The 12,591-nt window shown below is 29.8% G+C and overlaps 5 protein-coding genes and 1 non-coding gene across 6 annotated transcripts in view; 3 read left to right on the top strand and 3 right to left on the bottom strand.

Moving 5' to 3' along the window:
* The first annotated feature begins 264 nt into the window (after positions 1–264).
* LOC113394492 (probable RNA methyltransferase CG11342) overlaps positions 265–12,591 on the top strand; it is a 212,952-nt gene continuing 200,625 nt past the window's right edge. The window contains exon 1 of the mRNA XM_064220575.1: positions 265–1,118. Coding sequence (XP_064076645.1) covers positions 338–1,057 — 720 coding nt within the window. The 5' untranslated portion in view covers positions 265–337 and the 3' untranslated portion in view covers positions 1,058–1,118. The remainder of the gene's footprint in view (positions 1,119–12,591) is intronic.
* Positions 732–2,947, bottom strand: LOC113394496 (chromatin complexes subunit BAP18-like). The gene is made up of 4 exons (XM_026631827.2): positions 2,768–2,947; positions 2,591–2,682; positions 2,071–2,146; positions 732–1,277 (listed from the first exon to the last, which is right to left on the bottom strand). Exons 1-4 carry the CDS (start codon positions 2,786–2,788, stop codon positions 1,167–1,169), a joined length of 300 nt encoding a protein of 99 aa, XP_026487612.1. The 5' UTR covers positions 2,789–2,947; the 3' UTR covers positions 732–1,166.
* LOC113394463 (nuclear FMR1 interacting protein 1) lies at positions 3,773–5,752 on the top strand. The gene is made up of 3 exons (XM_026631780.2): positions 3,773–4,063; positions 4,492–4,759; positions 4,917–5,752. The coding sequence occupies exons 1-3, from the start codon at positions 3,926–3,928 to the stop codon at positions 5,720–5,722; spliced, it is 1,212 nt and encodes a 403-aa protein (XP_026487565.2). The 5' UTR covers positions 3,773–3,925; the 3' UTR covers positions 5,723–5,752.
* On the bottom strand, positions 7,174–9,898 carry LOC113394485 (large ribosomal subunit protein uL3). Its single transcript, XM_026631815.2, has 7 exons — positions 9,766–9,898; positions 9,281–9,473; positions 9,010–9,178; positions 8,483–8,805; positions 8,222–8,401; positions 7,937–8,115; positions 7,174–7,396 (listed from the first exon to the last, which is right to left on the bottom strand). The coding sequence occupies exons 1-7, from the start codon at positions 9,766–9,768 to the stop codon at positions 7,205–7,207; spliced, it is 1,239 nt and encodes a 412-aa protein (XP_026487600.1). The 5' UTR covers positions 9,769–9,898; the 3' UTR covers positions 7,174–7,204.
* Positions 9,543–9,619, bottom strand: LOC113394646 (small nucleolar RNA U43). Its single transcript, XR_003368593.1, has one exon. It is a non-coding gene; the product is annotated as a small nucleolar RNA U43 (small nucleolar RNA).
* LOC113394495 (mediator of RNA polymerase II transcription subunit 11) lies at positions 10,821–11,736 on the top strand. Its single transcript, XM_026631826.2, has 2 exons — positions 10,821–11,180; positions 11,280–11,736. The coding sequence occupies exons 1-2, from the start codon at positions 11,105–11,107 to the stop codon at positions 11,609–11,611; spliced, it is 408 nt and encodes a 135-aa protein (XP_026487611.1). The 5' UTR covers positions 10,821–11,104; the 3' UTR covers positions 11,612–11,736.

Below are 12,591 nucleotides of genomic sequence, written 5' to 3'. Positions count from 1 at the left end.
TGGCAACACTATCACGCCTACTAACAACACGATGTCAAATCAACAGTGTCAGCTCTCAGCTGACAAGTGACAAGTTAGGGTCAGCGCGGCAATCAAGTAGCAAGAAATAATTATATTAGTTACCTCTTATATTTATTTTATTTATACTCAATATTTACTATTAACTAGTTATCAAATAGCTAATCTGTAAAAAAACGGATTATTTAATTAAAAATCCTCTTAACTTTATATAACAGTTATTAGCTATAAAATAACAAAACACTTTGTAATTTATTACAAAAATAACTTAATTATTTACAAAACTTTTACATTACAAACAAATTTAATTCAATCCATAATGTCACATGATGTTAAGGATTTGTCATTTACTGGAAATAATCCTGGAGCAGCAAGATTTGGCAACTTTATAAACTACTACTCATTTCACAGTTCAAAAGAAAGAATAAATAACTTACATCCTACAATGTTTTCAAACATAGATAGTGATAATATTCATTGTTTAGATGTAGGCTGTAATACGGGGGAACTTACAGAAGAACTATATGTTTATTTAAAAACTATATATCCTAAAAGCAATATAAAAATTTTAGGCATCGACATTGACCCTACTTTAATAGAAAGAGCTCAGGAACGAAACACTAATAATGGTATTTCATTTGTTACAATAGATATAACTACCGAAAATGGGTGTGAACAAATACAAGAATATATTAAAAATGAAAAGAAAGAAATGTTTGATATAGTATTTTGTTTTTCTGTCACAATGTGGATACATATTAATACTGGTGATTTAGGATTACAAAAATTCTTAAAATTTCTCAAAGAAAATTCAAAATCGATTATCATAGAGCCCCAACCATGGAAGTGTTATAAAAATGCTCAAAGAAGAATGAAGAAATCTGGTAAAGTTTTTGAGCTATTTGAGTCCTTGACTATTCGAGATAATGTAGATAAAGAAATTGAAGATATTTTGAATGACAAGACACACATTAAGATTTATGAATCACCTTCTTCTTCATGGAATAGAAAAATCCAATGCTATCATGTAATAGAATGATCGGAACATTTGTTAATTATAACTAAAATTAAAGATTTTGTATATTATAATTATGTACATAGTATTTATACTTATAATACAATAAAGATTCTGGTATTATATTTTACTCTTATGTTGTTGTAACTTCTTCTGTGCTGGATTCAAACTCCAACTTGACATCACTGCCAAGTCCCTCAACATCCATTTCAGACTCTGGAGCATTTAACATGTTAAGTGTTACCTAAAAATATATAATCTTATTATTCTAGGCCCTTGTTACAAAAAATGAACATTCAGAACTTGGTTTAGTTTTGCATCCCTGCAATAAATTGAGTTGGCCCAGTGGTAGGTACACTTGAAACTCAAACTCAGATAAATAATAATTAATTTTCATGTGCTTACTAGGTGTTTCAAAAATTTTAGGGGCTCTGTTGTGAAGAAAAACACTGGGAAACCTCATCAATCATCATCATCTAATCAAAACTATTTCAATGACCTACTATACACATTTAGTAGACTAATGCTTGGTTTAAAATTCAATTGAAAGGTTTGACCCACACTCGCTGATTGGTCATACTTAATAGACATAATAATGACCTTCACTTTTTATCCGTAAATCAATACATTTATAATTTGTTATAAAGCTACCAATTACAATCCTTGAATTATATACTCTATATCACCTGATACTTGTTAGATTCAAGTGATTGGTCCAAATTAAGAAAAGCATTAAATCCCTTTTGACTTACTGAATTAGCTATCAGGTTGACATAAAATATTTATGTAATATAACATTTAATGTATGTATACTATACATCATTTTATTTTAAACATTAACAAAAAAAAATGCATAGTTATTATTGTTGCAATTAAACTATTTCAAACACATAAGTTACAATGGGAAGTTTATAGAAATATCTATTTGCTGCCAAATGTCCGGACAAACAGACATTTAAAGAATTCAAATAATAGCCGTTATAAATTCAAACCCAGCAGTGTAAACAATTTACTATATACCTCTCTTATATGCTTACCTGACCTGAACCAGTATTGCTTACTCCTAATCGTTCATCCTGAATTTTTCTTTTAACTGGTGTTTTTGATTGTGTACTGTAAATGTTTATATTTAACAATTAATAATAAGCAAGATATACAATAAAAATAGAAATGTTGATTTATATTAGTTTAAGAGTATTATTGGGATTTATCTAATATATACAAGGGAAACAAATAGGTAATATATAATATTGCTAATATGTCTATTAAAATGCTTCCTTGTTTCAAGTAATCCATAATGGTTCAAGAAATAAATTAAAGTATTTGTCTTATGTATATTTTAGTATTTTAAATACTAAAATTGCTACACTTGACATATAAGTCAGTATTTTGAATTTTATAGCTTGATTATTACTAAGCCTTGGTTTACATATTAAGTTTTTTTTTTTCAATAAGTTAGGATACAGAAATAATAGAAAAAAAGATCTTAAGTTCACTAAATCAATAACCATTTCTGTCTAAATTCTGTAAATTTCTGTTTTATTAACTGAAACAAACCTTGATTGCTGCTCCGTCATTGGATGCAACATCATCGTCATTTCTGCTAGTTTATTAAAAGCTGCGCCAGCTTCTGTAAATATTTCTCCCACCTGAAATTTACAAGTTGCTTATAAATAATAATATAAACATTAATATAACTATTGATCTTTAAGTCAGTTAAGGTTTAGGTAATACCTTTGCAGCAGAATTATTCATTTCGAATACGTTCTTCAAACTAGGTTACTAGCTTTAAACACAAATCACATTAAAAAAATCTTCCCAGATACCACTAGAAACTGCAGTAGTATATATAATTTCTGAATAAATTTCGAATTTATTTGTTTTTAAAATAATCAGAATTGATTACTAGTGATGTGATTAGGATTACAGGATGTACAAGATGTCAAAATCAAAAACGATCAATATCGATTACATTTCAAATATAATTAACGAATTATAGTTATTTTATATAAGAATGAACTTCCCAATTTCAGTATATAACGATTAGCAACAAAGATTATCTCTCATTTATATATTTTTATATCTGTGTTGTTTTTTTTAGTAAATATATTACAAAAAAAATCTCTATATCTTACTAATTACAATGTTTATAAAAACGTATGGTGATTAAACTGATATTACGATTTCACTAAACCATTCAACTCTTCTTTGGACAACCAAGATTAGTTTCAATTGTTCTAATACCTTGGTATTAGAACAATTGAAGTTTTTCTTTAGAGCATACATTAATTAAATACACCTATGTTTTTAATCAAATGGATTATTATAATACAGTAGAACGTCGATTATAAGAATTGATCCTAAGCGTATTATAAAAAAATAAAACCAAGTAATTTTAGTTTTGTGTTGTTGTAACAAAATATATTTCAACTGCTATCGTTGTAGAACTGTTTATTAAATTTAATAAAGTTTATTCTCTATGTGACAGTTCGTTTTTCTTTGTTACTAAATACTAATCTATGTCCGATTATCCGATTCGACCCCAGTTCCAAATAATTCGATAATCTTCTGTAACTAAAATTATTTCGTTTTCTATCTAAGAATTAATTACATGCATCCCAAACCAATAATTGTTACAACCAATAACATTAAATATTATCTTATCTTATAAATCATAAGCCTACATAAATTATTTTGAACAACCCTATACATTGACATAGATCAGTCTTCGTCTTGAGTCTATCAGATTTAAGATTAACTGTTGAGTGTTATGTTTGAGGCTATTCAATTTTAAAATTCAGGACGTATTTCACTTGGGTATCATTTGAATTTAATATAAGATTACAAAGATAGAATAAACTCATCCTCTTTCCATAATCACAAAATAGAAAAATGGTATATAGACAAAGTGTTCCATTCAACCAAAATGTAGGTCCACAGGTACCTGGCTCTGAAAAATATTGGTGTGAAACATGTGATAAGGGTTTTATGACGAGGAATCATCTTAACTATCACAAACAGCGTCATCAAGTGAGTTTAAATTAATTACTCAAAATCAAATCTTTCTTTATACTAGTATAACATAACATAATCAGCCTGTAAATTTCCCACTGCTGGGCTAAGGCCTCCTCTCCCGTTGAGGAGAAGGTATGAGCATATTCCACCACGCTGCTCCAATGCGGGTTGGTGGAATACACATGTGGCAGAATTTCGTTGAAATTAGACACATGCAGGTTTCCTCACGATGTTTTCCTTCACCGCCGAGCACGAGATGAATTATAAACACAAATTAAGCACATGAAAATTCAGTGGTGCCTGCCTGGGTTTGAACCCGAAATCATCGGTTAAGATGCACGCGTTCTAACCACTGGGCCATCTCGGCTATTATTTACTAATATTTTTACTACTACTTACTAGTATTACTAGTTACTAGTATTTTTTAATATTATTTGTTTTAGAAATGTAACATAGACGGATGTCAATTTGTAGCACACCCACAAGTAATTACAAAACACATTCAAATGCAACATGCTTCAGGTTTATATAAAAGAATTGGAAAACTAAACAATCCAGAAGAGATTAAAAAATGGAGAGAAGAAAGGAAAAGGAAATATCCAACAAAAGAAAACATAGAGAAAAGACAAGCTGAAATCAAAGAAAAAATAAGAAGAGGGGAAAAAATGGGATTAAAACGCAGCAACCATGGAGTTAACAATATCAAATGTGGTAAGAATGTAGTTATATGCACATGTTTTTTTCCATGTCTATCCCATATAGGTGTAAAGTCACCTTTGGATTTTTTTGCAATAAAAGTAATAATGCTGTGTTTTACATAATATATCCAATTTTTTTAAATAATAAATCATTATTTATACATTTCCAGGATTCAACAATAAAAAACAGCAATACATGACTCGTGAAAAATATATGAAAACATTAAATGACAGAAAAATTACACCACAATTGCCCAACAAAAAGAGAACAGTAAAAAAAATAGTGCACAAAGTAATTCCTCCTAAAGAAGAAACCAGGAAAATACAACCATTCAGAGGCATTCAAGATATAGTAGCTGATGATGTTGTAGAAGAGGAAATGCCAGAGGTTAGCAATAATATAATAGAAGACGAAGATGTGACTGATGCAGAATTAGTTGATAAAACAATTACAAAACCAACTCTCTGTGGAGCTTTAACATCATTGATAAGTAATTATGAGTCCAGTGATGAAGACACTGAAATAGACACAATAACTAAACCTACAACAAATATAAATAATTTGAACACAGCACCACACTCAAATATGAAATATAATGACAACAAAGATTTTAATGTTAATAAAGAACCTATTCCATTGATAAATGAAAATAGGTCAGCTTTAAAGCCTGATAATAATCTAATTAATAATCCTAATGAAAGTGAAAATGAGAGTGGACCTGAGGAAACAACAGTTGTTAAGGTCACTAAAAATGATGAAACAAAACCTGTTAAACATATACCCACAAAAAAAGAACGCCTTCAAATGTGTGCTAAAGCTAGAAGTAAAATCAGACCTGCAAACCTGAGAAGAAAATTGCCTTCAACTCTTTTAGAAAAATTATTGCATAGAGAAATACAACATGAACGAAACGTTATTCTTCAGTGTGTAAGATTTGTGGTAGAAAACAAATACTTTGACAAAGTGACAGTTTAATTACTTTTATGCTCTAATTGTGTTTGCTGTTACTTACTAAAATATTTTGTTATACATAATAAATTTGAAACAACTTTCTAACAAAATTTCTTTTTGGTGTTTCTTGTTTAAGAAAGATCAAAATATCAATTTGAAATGAATTTTTAATATACAATAGAAGCTATACTTTATTTAGGTTCTAATATAAATATAAATTATCTATAATTTTGTGTTAATATTTCATGAAATATGCTCAATAATTTTTTTTTTCTATGCCGTAAAATTAATCCATTCAAAAAAACTGTTGATAACAATAATTTTAATATTAACATTTAAAATGTCCATTAAGTTACAAATATTTTATGTATTCCTATATAAGTAACAAACATGAAAATCAAAATCATTTGATTAATTTGCTCATCACAGAGTGGATTTTCAGAAATAATCTAAATAAATCTCAGAAACTACATTCCAGACCAATCACAATTAATAATTTATTTAGACTGTTTATTGTGAAAGACCTCGCTACACAACAGGGTTGATATGGATATATCATTGCAGATATGGATATGTGAATATTTTAGCAGTTTCAGATAACGAAAATATTTTGCATTAATTTATATTTAATATTATCTAATTTCTGTGTATAAGCTCATTACAATCAATAAAATAAATCGAAATGATTGAATTACATATCTTTTCATAAAATATATAGTTATAGGCCATTAAAATCTATAAAACAAATACCTACAGACCACAATTATATAATAGATTGACTGCCTTATCGGTTAAGTGACTAGATATGCTTGGCTGCAATTCAGAGTTAGCCCAGGTCGGGTCGATAGTTGCCAAGGCTTTTGCTAACTTTTGTCAAAAAATTCTCAGTAACAACCTAGAGATGGGAAGTTAAGTGTGTAACTTATGTGGCTTGTAAAACACAAAGCCTCGATCCTGTCTCTGAACGGTCGTGTCGATTTGCCGTCCCAAGATGATTATGTTACACTTTGTTTGTGCACACACTTGTGCTTTATAAATATACCCTGCATATTACGCTAGTCTCCCTGGAGATTGGCTATCATGGCCAAAATCTTGGGATATAATATAAACCTATATAATAATTTATATTAACAACATGCATGGTAATCATTGATGTTCTTTATATTATCAAAATTTAATATTTCTAGCAGATAACTACAGATATCTAGTCCATGCTTGCCCTTTAGGCAAATTTTGGTTCTCGTGCTCTTAGCACAGTACATCAATGCAGTTTGATATGCACTTTGGCATTGCCACACATATGTAGAATACATTTAACTCAGAGAACAAAATCTACACAAAAATTGCTTTATAAATATTGCAAATAATTTGAATCAACTTAAAAATTCAAATGAATGAATAAAAATGTTGTTTTTTTCTTATAATCTGCTGTCTACACGTTTGAATTAGGAAATATAAGTAATAAAATACAAAGATATTTTAGTCAGTTTATTGTGTCAATAACACTTAAGACTGTGCTGCAGCTGGAGCAGCGGTGGCAGCAGCCTCTTCACGAATGCGGTCCTTTTTAAGAGTACCCATGAATGCAGCCTTGTCAGCTGGTGTCTGGAAGCGTCCATGACCGAATTTGGATGAAGTGTCAATGAACTTAAGGTTAATCTTTTCAAGTGCTGCTCTCTTCGTGTGGACACGCAGGGACTGAAATTAAAAATATAGAAATTAAGATAAGGATTATTAATAATGGTTTATTTTGACCATAGGTGTAAAAAATTTCGATGAAATATAATGATAGTTATATAAGACCGATTTAAAATTTATATCCAATATAACAGGCAATATCAAAGAAGGACGAAAAAATATATCAAAAAAGTATGTATAGCATTATAATTCTATACTAATTCCAATTCATCCCAAAGAATAAAGATAAAAAACAATAATAGTTCAAAATTTTTTAGGATAACACTTTCTATCCAACTAATTATACTGATATTATTACTCTAATAATCATTTTTTATTATCCATGTGCATGGTCATTAAATAAATTGCAGATAATCCATACATTTTAGAAAGTAACTCAAATTACCTGGAAACAGAACATAACAGAAAGGATGTTTTTAATGTATGAAGTGTCTTATGAACAGAAACTGTTATGTACTTGCAATTATTGCAATGCGCTTTAATTACTTAAAATGCAATACTATTAATAGGAATATGTAATCAAATAAACATAACACTTACTTTTCTTAAAGTGATGACACGCTTTTTAGGTCCCATACAACAACCCTTAATCATGACGAAATCATTGTTGACTTCACCATAATGAGGGAAACCACCCATTGGAGTGATAGATTTCTCAGACAAGTCGTATTCAGTAGAAGCATTGTTCTTAATAACTTTGCCATCCTTGGTGTGTATTCCTAAAAGAAACAAAATTAAAGTTTGATATAAGTCATTAAAAAAAATGTCATTTCAATACAATCTAATTTTAAGAATTATTTTAATAAAATGACTCTTAGTATTTACCTTGTCCAATTCTGTAAATCTTTTTGTTCATTTCAGTACGATGATGGTAGCCCTTCTGACCAGCACGGGCAACCGTGAACGAAACTCTTGAAGGATGCCATGCTCCAATACAGGCAACTTTACGCAAACCCTTGTGCGTCTTACGAGGGAGCTTCTTAGTATGCCAACGTGAGGTTACACCTATATCACAAACATTCATTATAAATCAAGAAAATTTTACATGTATATTTTATTAATTTATACTTGTATTTTTAAATTTACCTTTGTATCCTTTACCCTTGGTGACACCGATACAGTCAATCATCTCATCCTGAGTGAAGACAGAGTCGATAGGAATAGGCTTCTCAAGGTGTTCCCTAGCCCATTTTACTTTGTCCTCAATGGTTCCACCATTAACTTGGATTTCCATGATATGGGCTTTCTTTTGTCTCTGCTTAAGAAGTTTCATTTGAGTGTGTGCAATAATTCTGACAACACTGCAGTAACGAATCATCTTTTTGAAGTCCTTTTCAATGGACTTGCGTCCAAGTTCATCCTGCCATTTCTTGCTTGACTTTGTGAAAGCCTTCTTCTTGCACTTATACCTAATCGGAGGACAAAGGTATAGAGCCTGCTGTAAGAAAAACCAGGTAGCCTCTTCATTGAGCGGAGACCACTTGGTAAACATATGCACATGGCATATTTACAATAAACCCTCATCTAGCGAGAGGAGAGCTTTAATAGTAATAATTAGATATTGATATTAATTGGATAAGTACATTAAATTAATTGATTATAATCACGCATACCAGTTCTTGTAGAAGCGACGGCGGCAATCTTCCGACATGTGTTCGGCCCATACAGTCAACAGGGCGCGTAGACCGTGTGGTGTCTCAATGTAACCAACGACTCCAACACAGACCATGGGAGGAGTTTCAATGATGGTTACAGCTTCAACGATTTCCTTCTTGTTGATCTCTAAAAAATACAAGTATAAGCATAAAATGTTAAACTGTATCCACACATGTTTAAAATTTTAAGGTTATCTATATTAATAATAGTAGATATTCAAATACTTACTTGAACCAGGACGGTCAGGTTCACGGACCACGTGGGTCATACCAGCTTTGTAGCCGATGAAAGCAGTAAGATGCACAGGTTTGCTCGAGTCATCTTTAGGGAAAGCCTTCACCTTACCACGATGGCGACGGGATCTCTTCTTGGGATAGAATCCCATGGACCCATGGCGAGGTGCTGAGAATTTCCTATGCGACTGAAAAACGCGTAATTCTGGTATGAGTATAAGTTGATAGGCAACCAAACTTCATATTTTATAAAGCAATTAATCAGTCCGCCCTAGTACAATCTTCATTTTAATTCAGGTTCTAACCGTATAAAATTGTAAGTTTGTATCATCATTTTATCTTCAAACACAAAAATAAATTAGAAATATTAATCAAATAAATATACTTCATATTTATTTAATAGTTGAACCAAAAAAAGTTAAAGTAAAATATAATTATGATTACAAAGATAATTAGGGATACAAAAATGTGATAACCTACCATGTCTGACGACTATCGCAACAAAAATGGCCGAGTCGAAAGAGGTTGACGTTGCACTAGGAGAAAATTTGACACTAGTAAAGAAAAATCAGCAACTAGTGTTGCCCTAAAATCGATAGTTTGACGATAAAGAACGAGTACATCGTAAAATATAAGTCAAATATAGTAGTAAAATTCAATATTAAAATTTAAATTAAGTATTTCTTTTACGTATCTATATAATATAATTGGTGAGATCGGAATAGTAAATTTATAATTATACATATTTGTGTTGCCTTTACCACAACTGACTGGATGTACAGGAATTGATTAAGAATATCGTGTAGTTATTGCTTTAATCCGTAAAAGTTGTCTTAAACTGGCAAGAGATAATATTTTTTTTTAAATAATTGGAGACAATAAATCTGTATACTACTTTTCATGAAATAAATTTATACGTTTCATTAAAAAAATAATCAATCCCCGAAGAAGGTTTAGATGATGAGATTACACGAAATTAACAATTAAAATAATCCTATGTAGTCACTGTATTAGTTCACATTATGCAATATAGTTTGACACAAAATTATCAGGTGAAAAATCTGCTCTCGGCCTTACATATATACAACACTCTCTTAAAACCTTAGAATACTTTTAGACATTAATTAATTTTTGCACCGCAATATAAATACTACTAAGAAGTAAGGTTTGAACACAAATGGTATTTAATCTTTTCTGCTAGGATTTTTTTAAATGACATAAAAAGGCTGTTGCCACTATAGACGTTGTAATTTTATTGAACTCATTGGAATTAAACGTGATGGTGTAACATACCATTAAACAAATCAAAAAAACGTGCGGTGGAGCACAAATTGATAAAACTTACAAAGGGCTCAAAGATATTCAGTAGCTATTTTATGTATATCATGTCTTTATTGTTTATTCATAATACAATTAAATAATTCATACAAAATAAACAAAGTTGTGCAACTTTTTATAATCTCTGGATTGCGCTGTCAAATATAAATTGTCAATTTTAATCAAAAATAATATTTTCTTAGCGCTCCCCATTAAACTAAGAATTGAATTGAATTTTCTTAGCGCTTGCTTCCTGTATGGCTAAGGCTTAGAAATTGAAATTCAAATACTAGATTTTTTAATATTTAACTTAAGATAATCTTGTTTTCCAGTTACTAATAATATTGAATTTGTTAGAACAAAAAAAAACCTTGTAATGAAATAGTAATCACTATTTTACGTAAAATGCGTGGAATGTAATAGTTTTGTGTTAATTTCCTCATTTAAGCTGTATTTCTTCATTGTGTTTTAATACTCCAATAAATAAGAGAGAAATTAAGATATGGCAGGTCCTATAGAAAGGATTCAAGTACTCGACGACATAGAAAAAGATATAATTACATGTTTACAATGTGCAGGTTTGTATAATAATTACATTTATCTATTTCTATATATATATCTATATTATTTTACGCGATTAAATACCTTCCGAAATAATATTTCTTTTTCTTTTGTAGCTCAAGCATTATTGGAGTTAGGTAAAGAAAGATCAAGTCAGAAGCAAGCTGAGAGTAATACCTCTCAATTTCTCAGGACTTTAAGTCAGGTTGAATCTAAACTTAGTGATCAAATAAATTATTTGACACAAGTGTCCACTGGCCAACCACATGAAGGATCAGGTTATGCATCACAAAAAGTATTACAGATGGCTTGGCATCGTTTAGAACATGTACGCTCCTGGGTAAATGAACTTGAAAGACACAAAGCATCTCACTTAGCTGCAGGAAATAGAACAACAGTAGGTGTCATAAATGGCAATATGACCTCATCTGGAACAAGCACTCAATAAGTAGGTTGTATTAACATAAAGCTTATGAAATATTTAAGATAATAGTCTTGTGAATGTGTAAGTGAAAGGTAGTAAGAGTGAATTACCCTTATTGATCATTGTCGTATTAAATTGTATAAAACATACTTGTGTTTTTTTAACCAATTGTAAATATCTTAAAATTATATTTTTTAATTGTAATTGCATAAAGTGCAGTATGTGAACTAAACATTGAATTAGGTTTTTAACTTTATTTGGCACAGCAATTGTTTAGTTACTATGTTTAAAGTACTTCAATATCGAATTTGATAAAACATAAAGTTTTTTTAAAAGTTATATTTAGGAATAATTTTAAAAGTAAAAATATTACATTTTTGGCTACTTCTTAATACTTTTGCCAACATACATACACATAAAAATGTGTCAATTTATGTACCTATACAGTACACATTTTTAAATCTGTCTGTAAATTCTTGGTTTAGATTTAGAATAACAAATAATTAGTTTTTTTTTTTTTCAAATTTCATGATTGAAGTATCTAAATATAATGTATACAATGTATTAATATTGTTCTCAAATAACACATGTTGCCAAGCTCATTTACTAAAACGAATTCAGATACCGAAATATGATTATACATATTACATGTATAAAGACTCGCTAGTACAGTTTATCGACGCAGTGATCGCGTAATTGATATCGATGCCAATGGCCAGGTATTTAATTCGTAATGCAACTATAAATTAATATTTAATAAGAGGTATAATTACTTACACTTGTAAAGAAAAATCTATTTAAATATCAAATTTTAATAGTGATCAATAAAACTGCTTAATTTAACAAAAAAATATATTATGTCTACAATTATTATTCTCGTCTCATGTTTTAAAATATTTTATACACGATACTTTTTTTTAAATCGTAGGTTTGTAAGTTGGTGAGCTTGTAAGCGACGAGTTTGTGATCTTAAGAAGGATTTGTAAAACGGAAAATACTATTCG

This window comes from Vanessa tameamea, chromosome 4, assembly GCF_037043105.1.
Source record: "Vanessa tameamea isolate UH-Manoa-2023 chromosome 4, ilVanTame1 primary haplotype, whole genome shotgun sequence".
NCBI lineage: Eukaryota > Metazoa > Arthropoda > Insecta > Lepidoptera > Nymphalidae > Vanessa > Vanessa tameamea.
The sequence above is the reverse complement of the archived record's forward strand: the minus strand, read 5'-3'. Positions and strand labels throughout refer to the sequence as shown.

What these genes read in the sequence shown, in the direction of transcription:
- LOC113394496 (XM_026631827.2), bottom strand. Translation starts at nt 2,788, where the DNA reads ATGAATAATTCTGCTGCAAAG. An exon ending in ATGACGGAGCAGCAATCAAG is followed by an intron (nt 2,147 to 2,590) that starts GTTTGTTTCAGT and finishes AAACATTTACAG; the next exon opens with TACACAATCAAAAACACCAG. An exon ending in GCAATACTGGTTCAGGTCAG is followed by an intron (nt 1,278 to 2,070) that starts GTAAGCATATAA and finishes ATATATTTTTAG; the next exon opens with GTAACACTTAACATGTTAAA.
- LOC113394463 (XM_026631780.2), top strand. Translation starts at nt 3,926, where the DNA reads ATGGTATATAGACAAAGTGTTCCATTCAACCAAAATGTAGGTCCACAG. An exon ending in ATCACAAACAGCGTCATCAA is followed by an intron (nt 4,064 to 4,491) that starts GTGAGTTTAAAT and finishes TATTTGTTTTAG; the next exon opens with AAATGTAACATAGACGGATG. An exon ending in AGTTAACAATATCAAATGTG is followed by an intron (nt 4,760 to 4,916) that starts GTAAGAATGTAG and finishes ATACATTTCCAG; the next exon opens with GATTCAACAATAAAAAACAG.
- LOC113394485 (XM_026631815.2), bottom strand. An exon ending in CAAGGGTAAAGGATACAAAG is followed by an intron (nt 8,402 to 8,482) that starts GTAAATTTAAAA and finishes TTTGTGATATAG; the next exon opens with GTGTAACCTCACGTTGGCAT. An exon ending in GTGTCATCACTTTAAGAAAA is followed by an intron (nt 7,397 to 7,936) that starts GTAAGTGTTATG and finishes TTTTAATTTCAG; the next exon opens with TCCCTGCGTGTCCACACGAA.
- LOC113394495 (XM_026631826.2), top strand. Translation starts at nt 11,105, where the DNA reads ATGGCAGGTCCTATAGAAAGGATTCAAGTACTCGACGACATAGAAAAA. An exon ending in TACATGTTTACAATGTGCAG is followed by an intron (nt 11,181 to 11,279) that starts GTTTGTATAATA and finishes TTTCTTTTGTAG; the next exon opens with CTCAAGCATTATTGGAGTTA.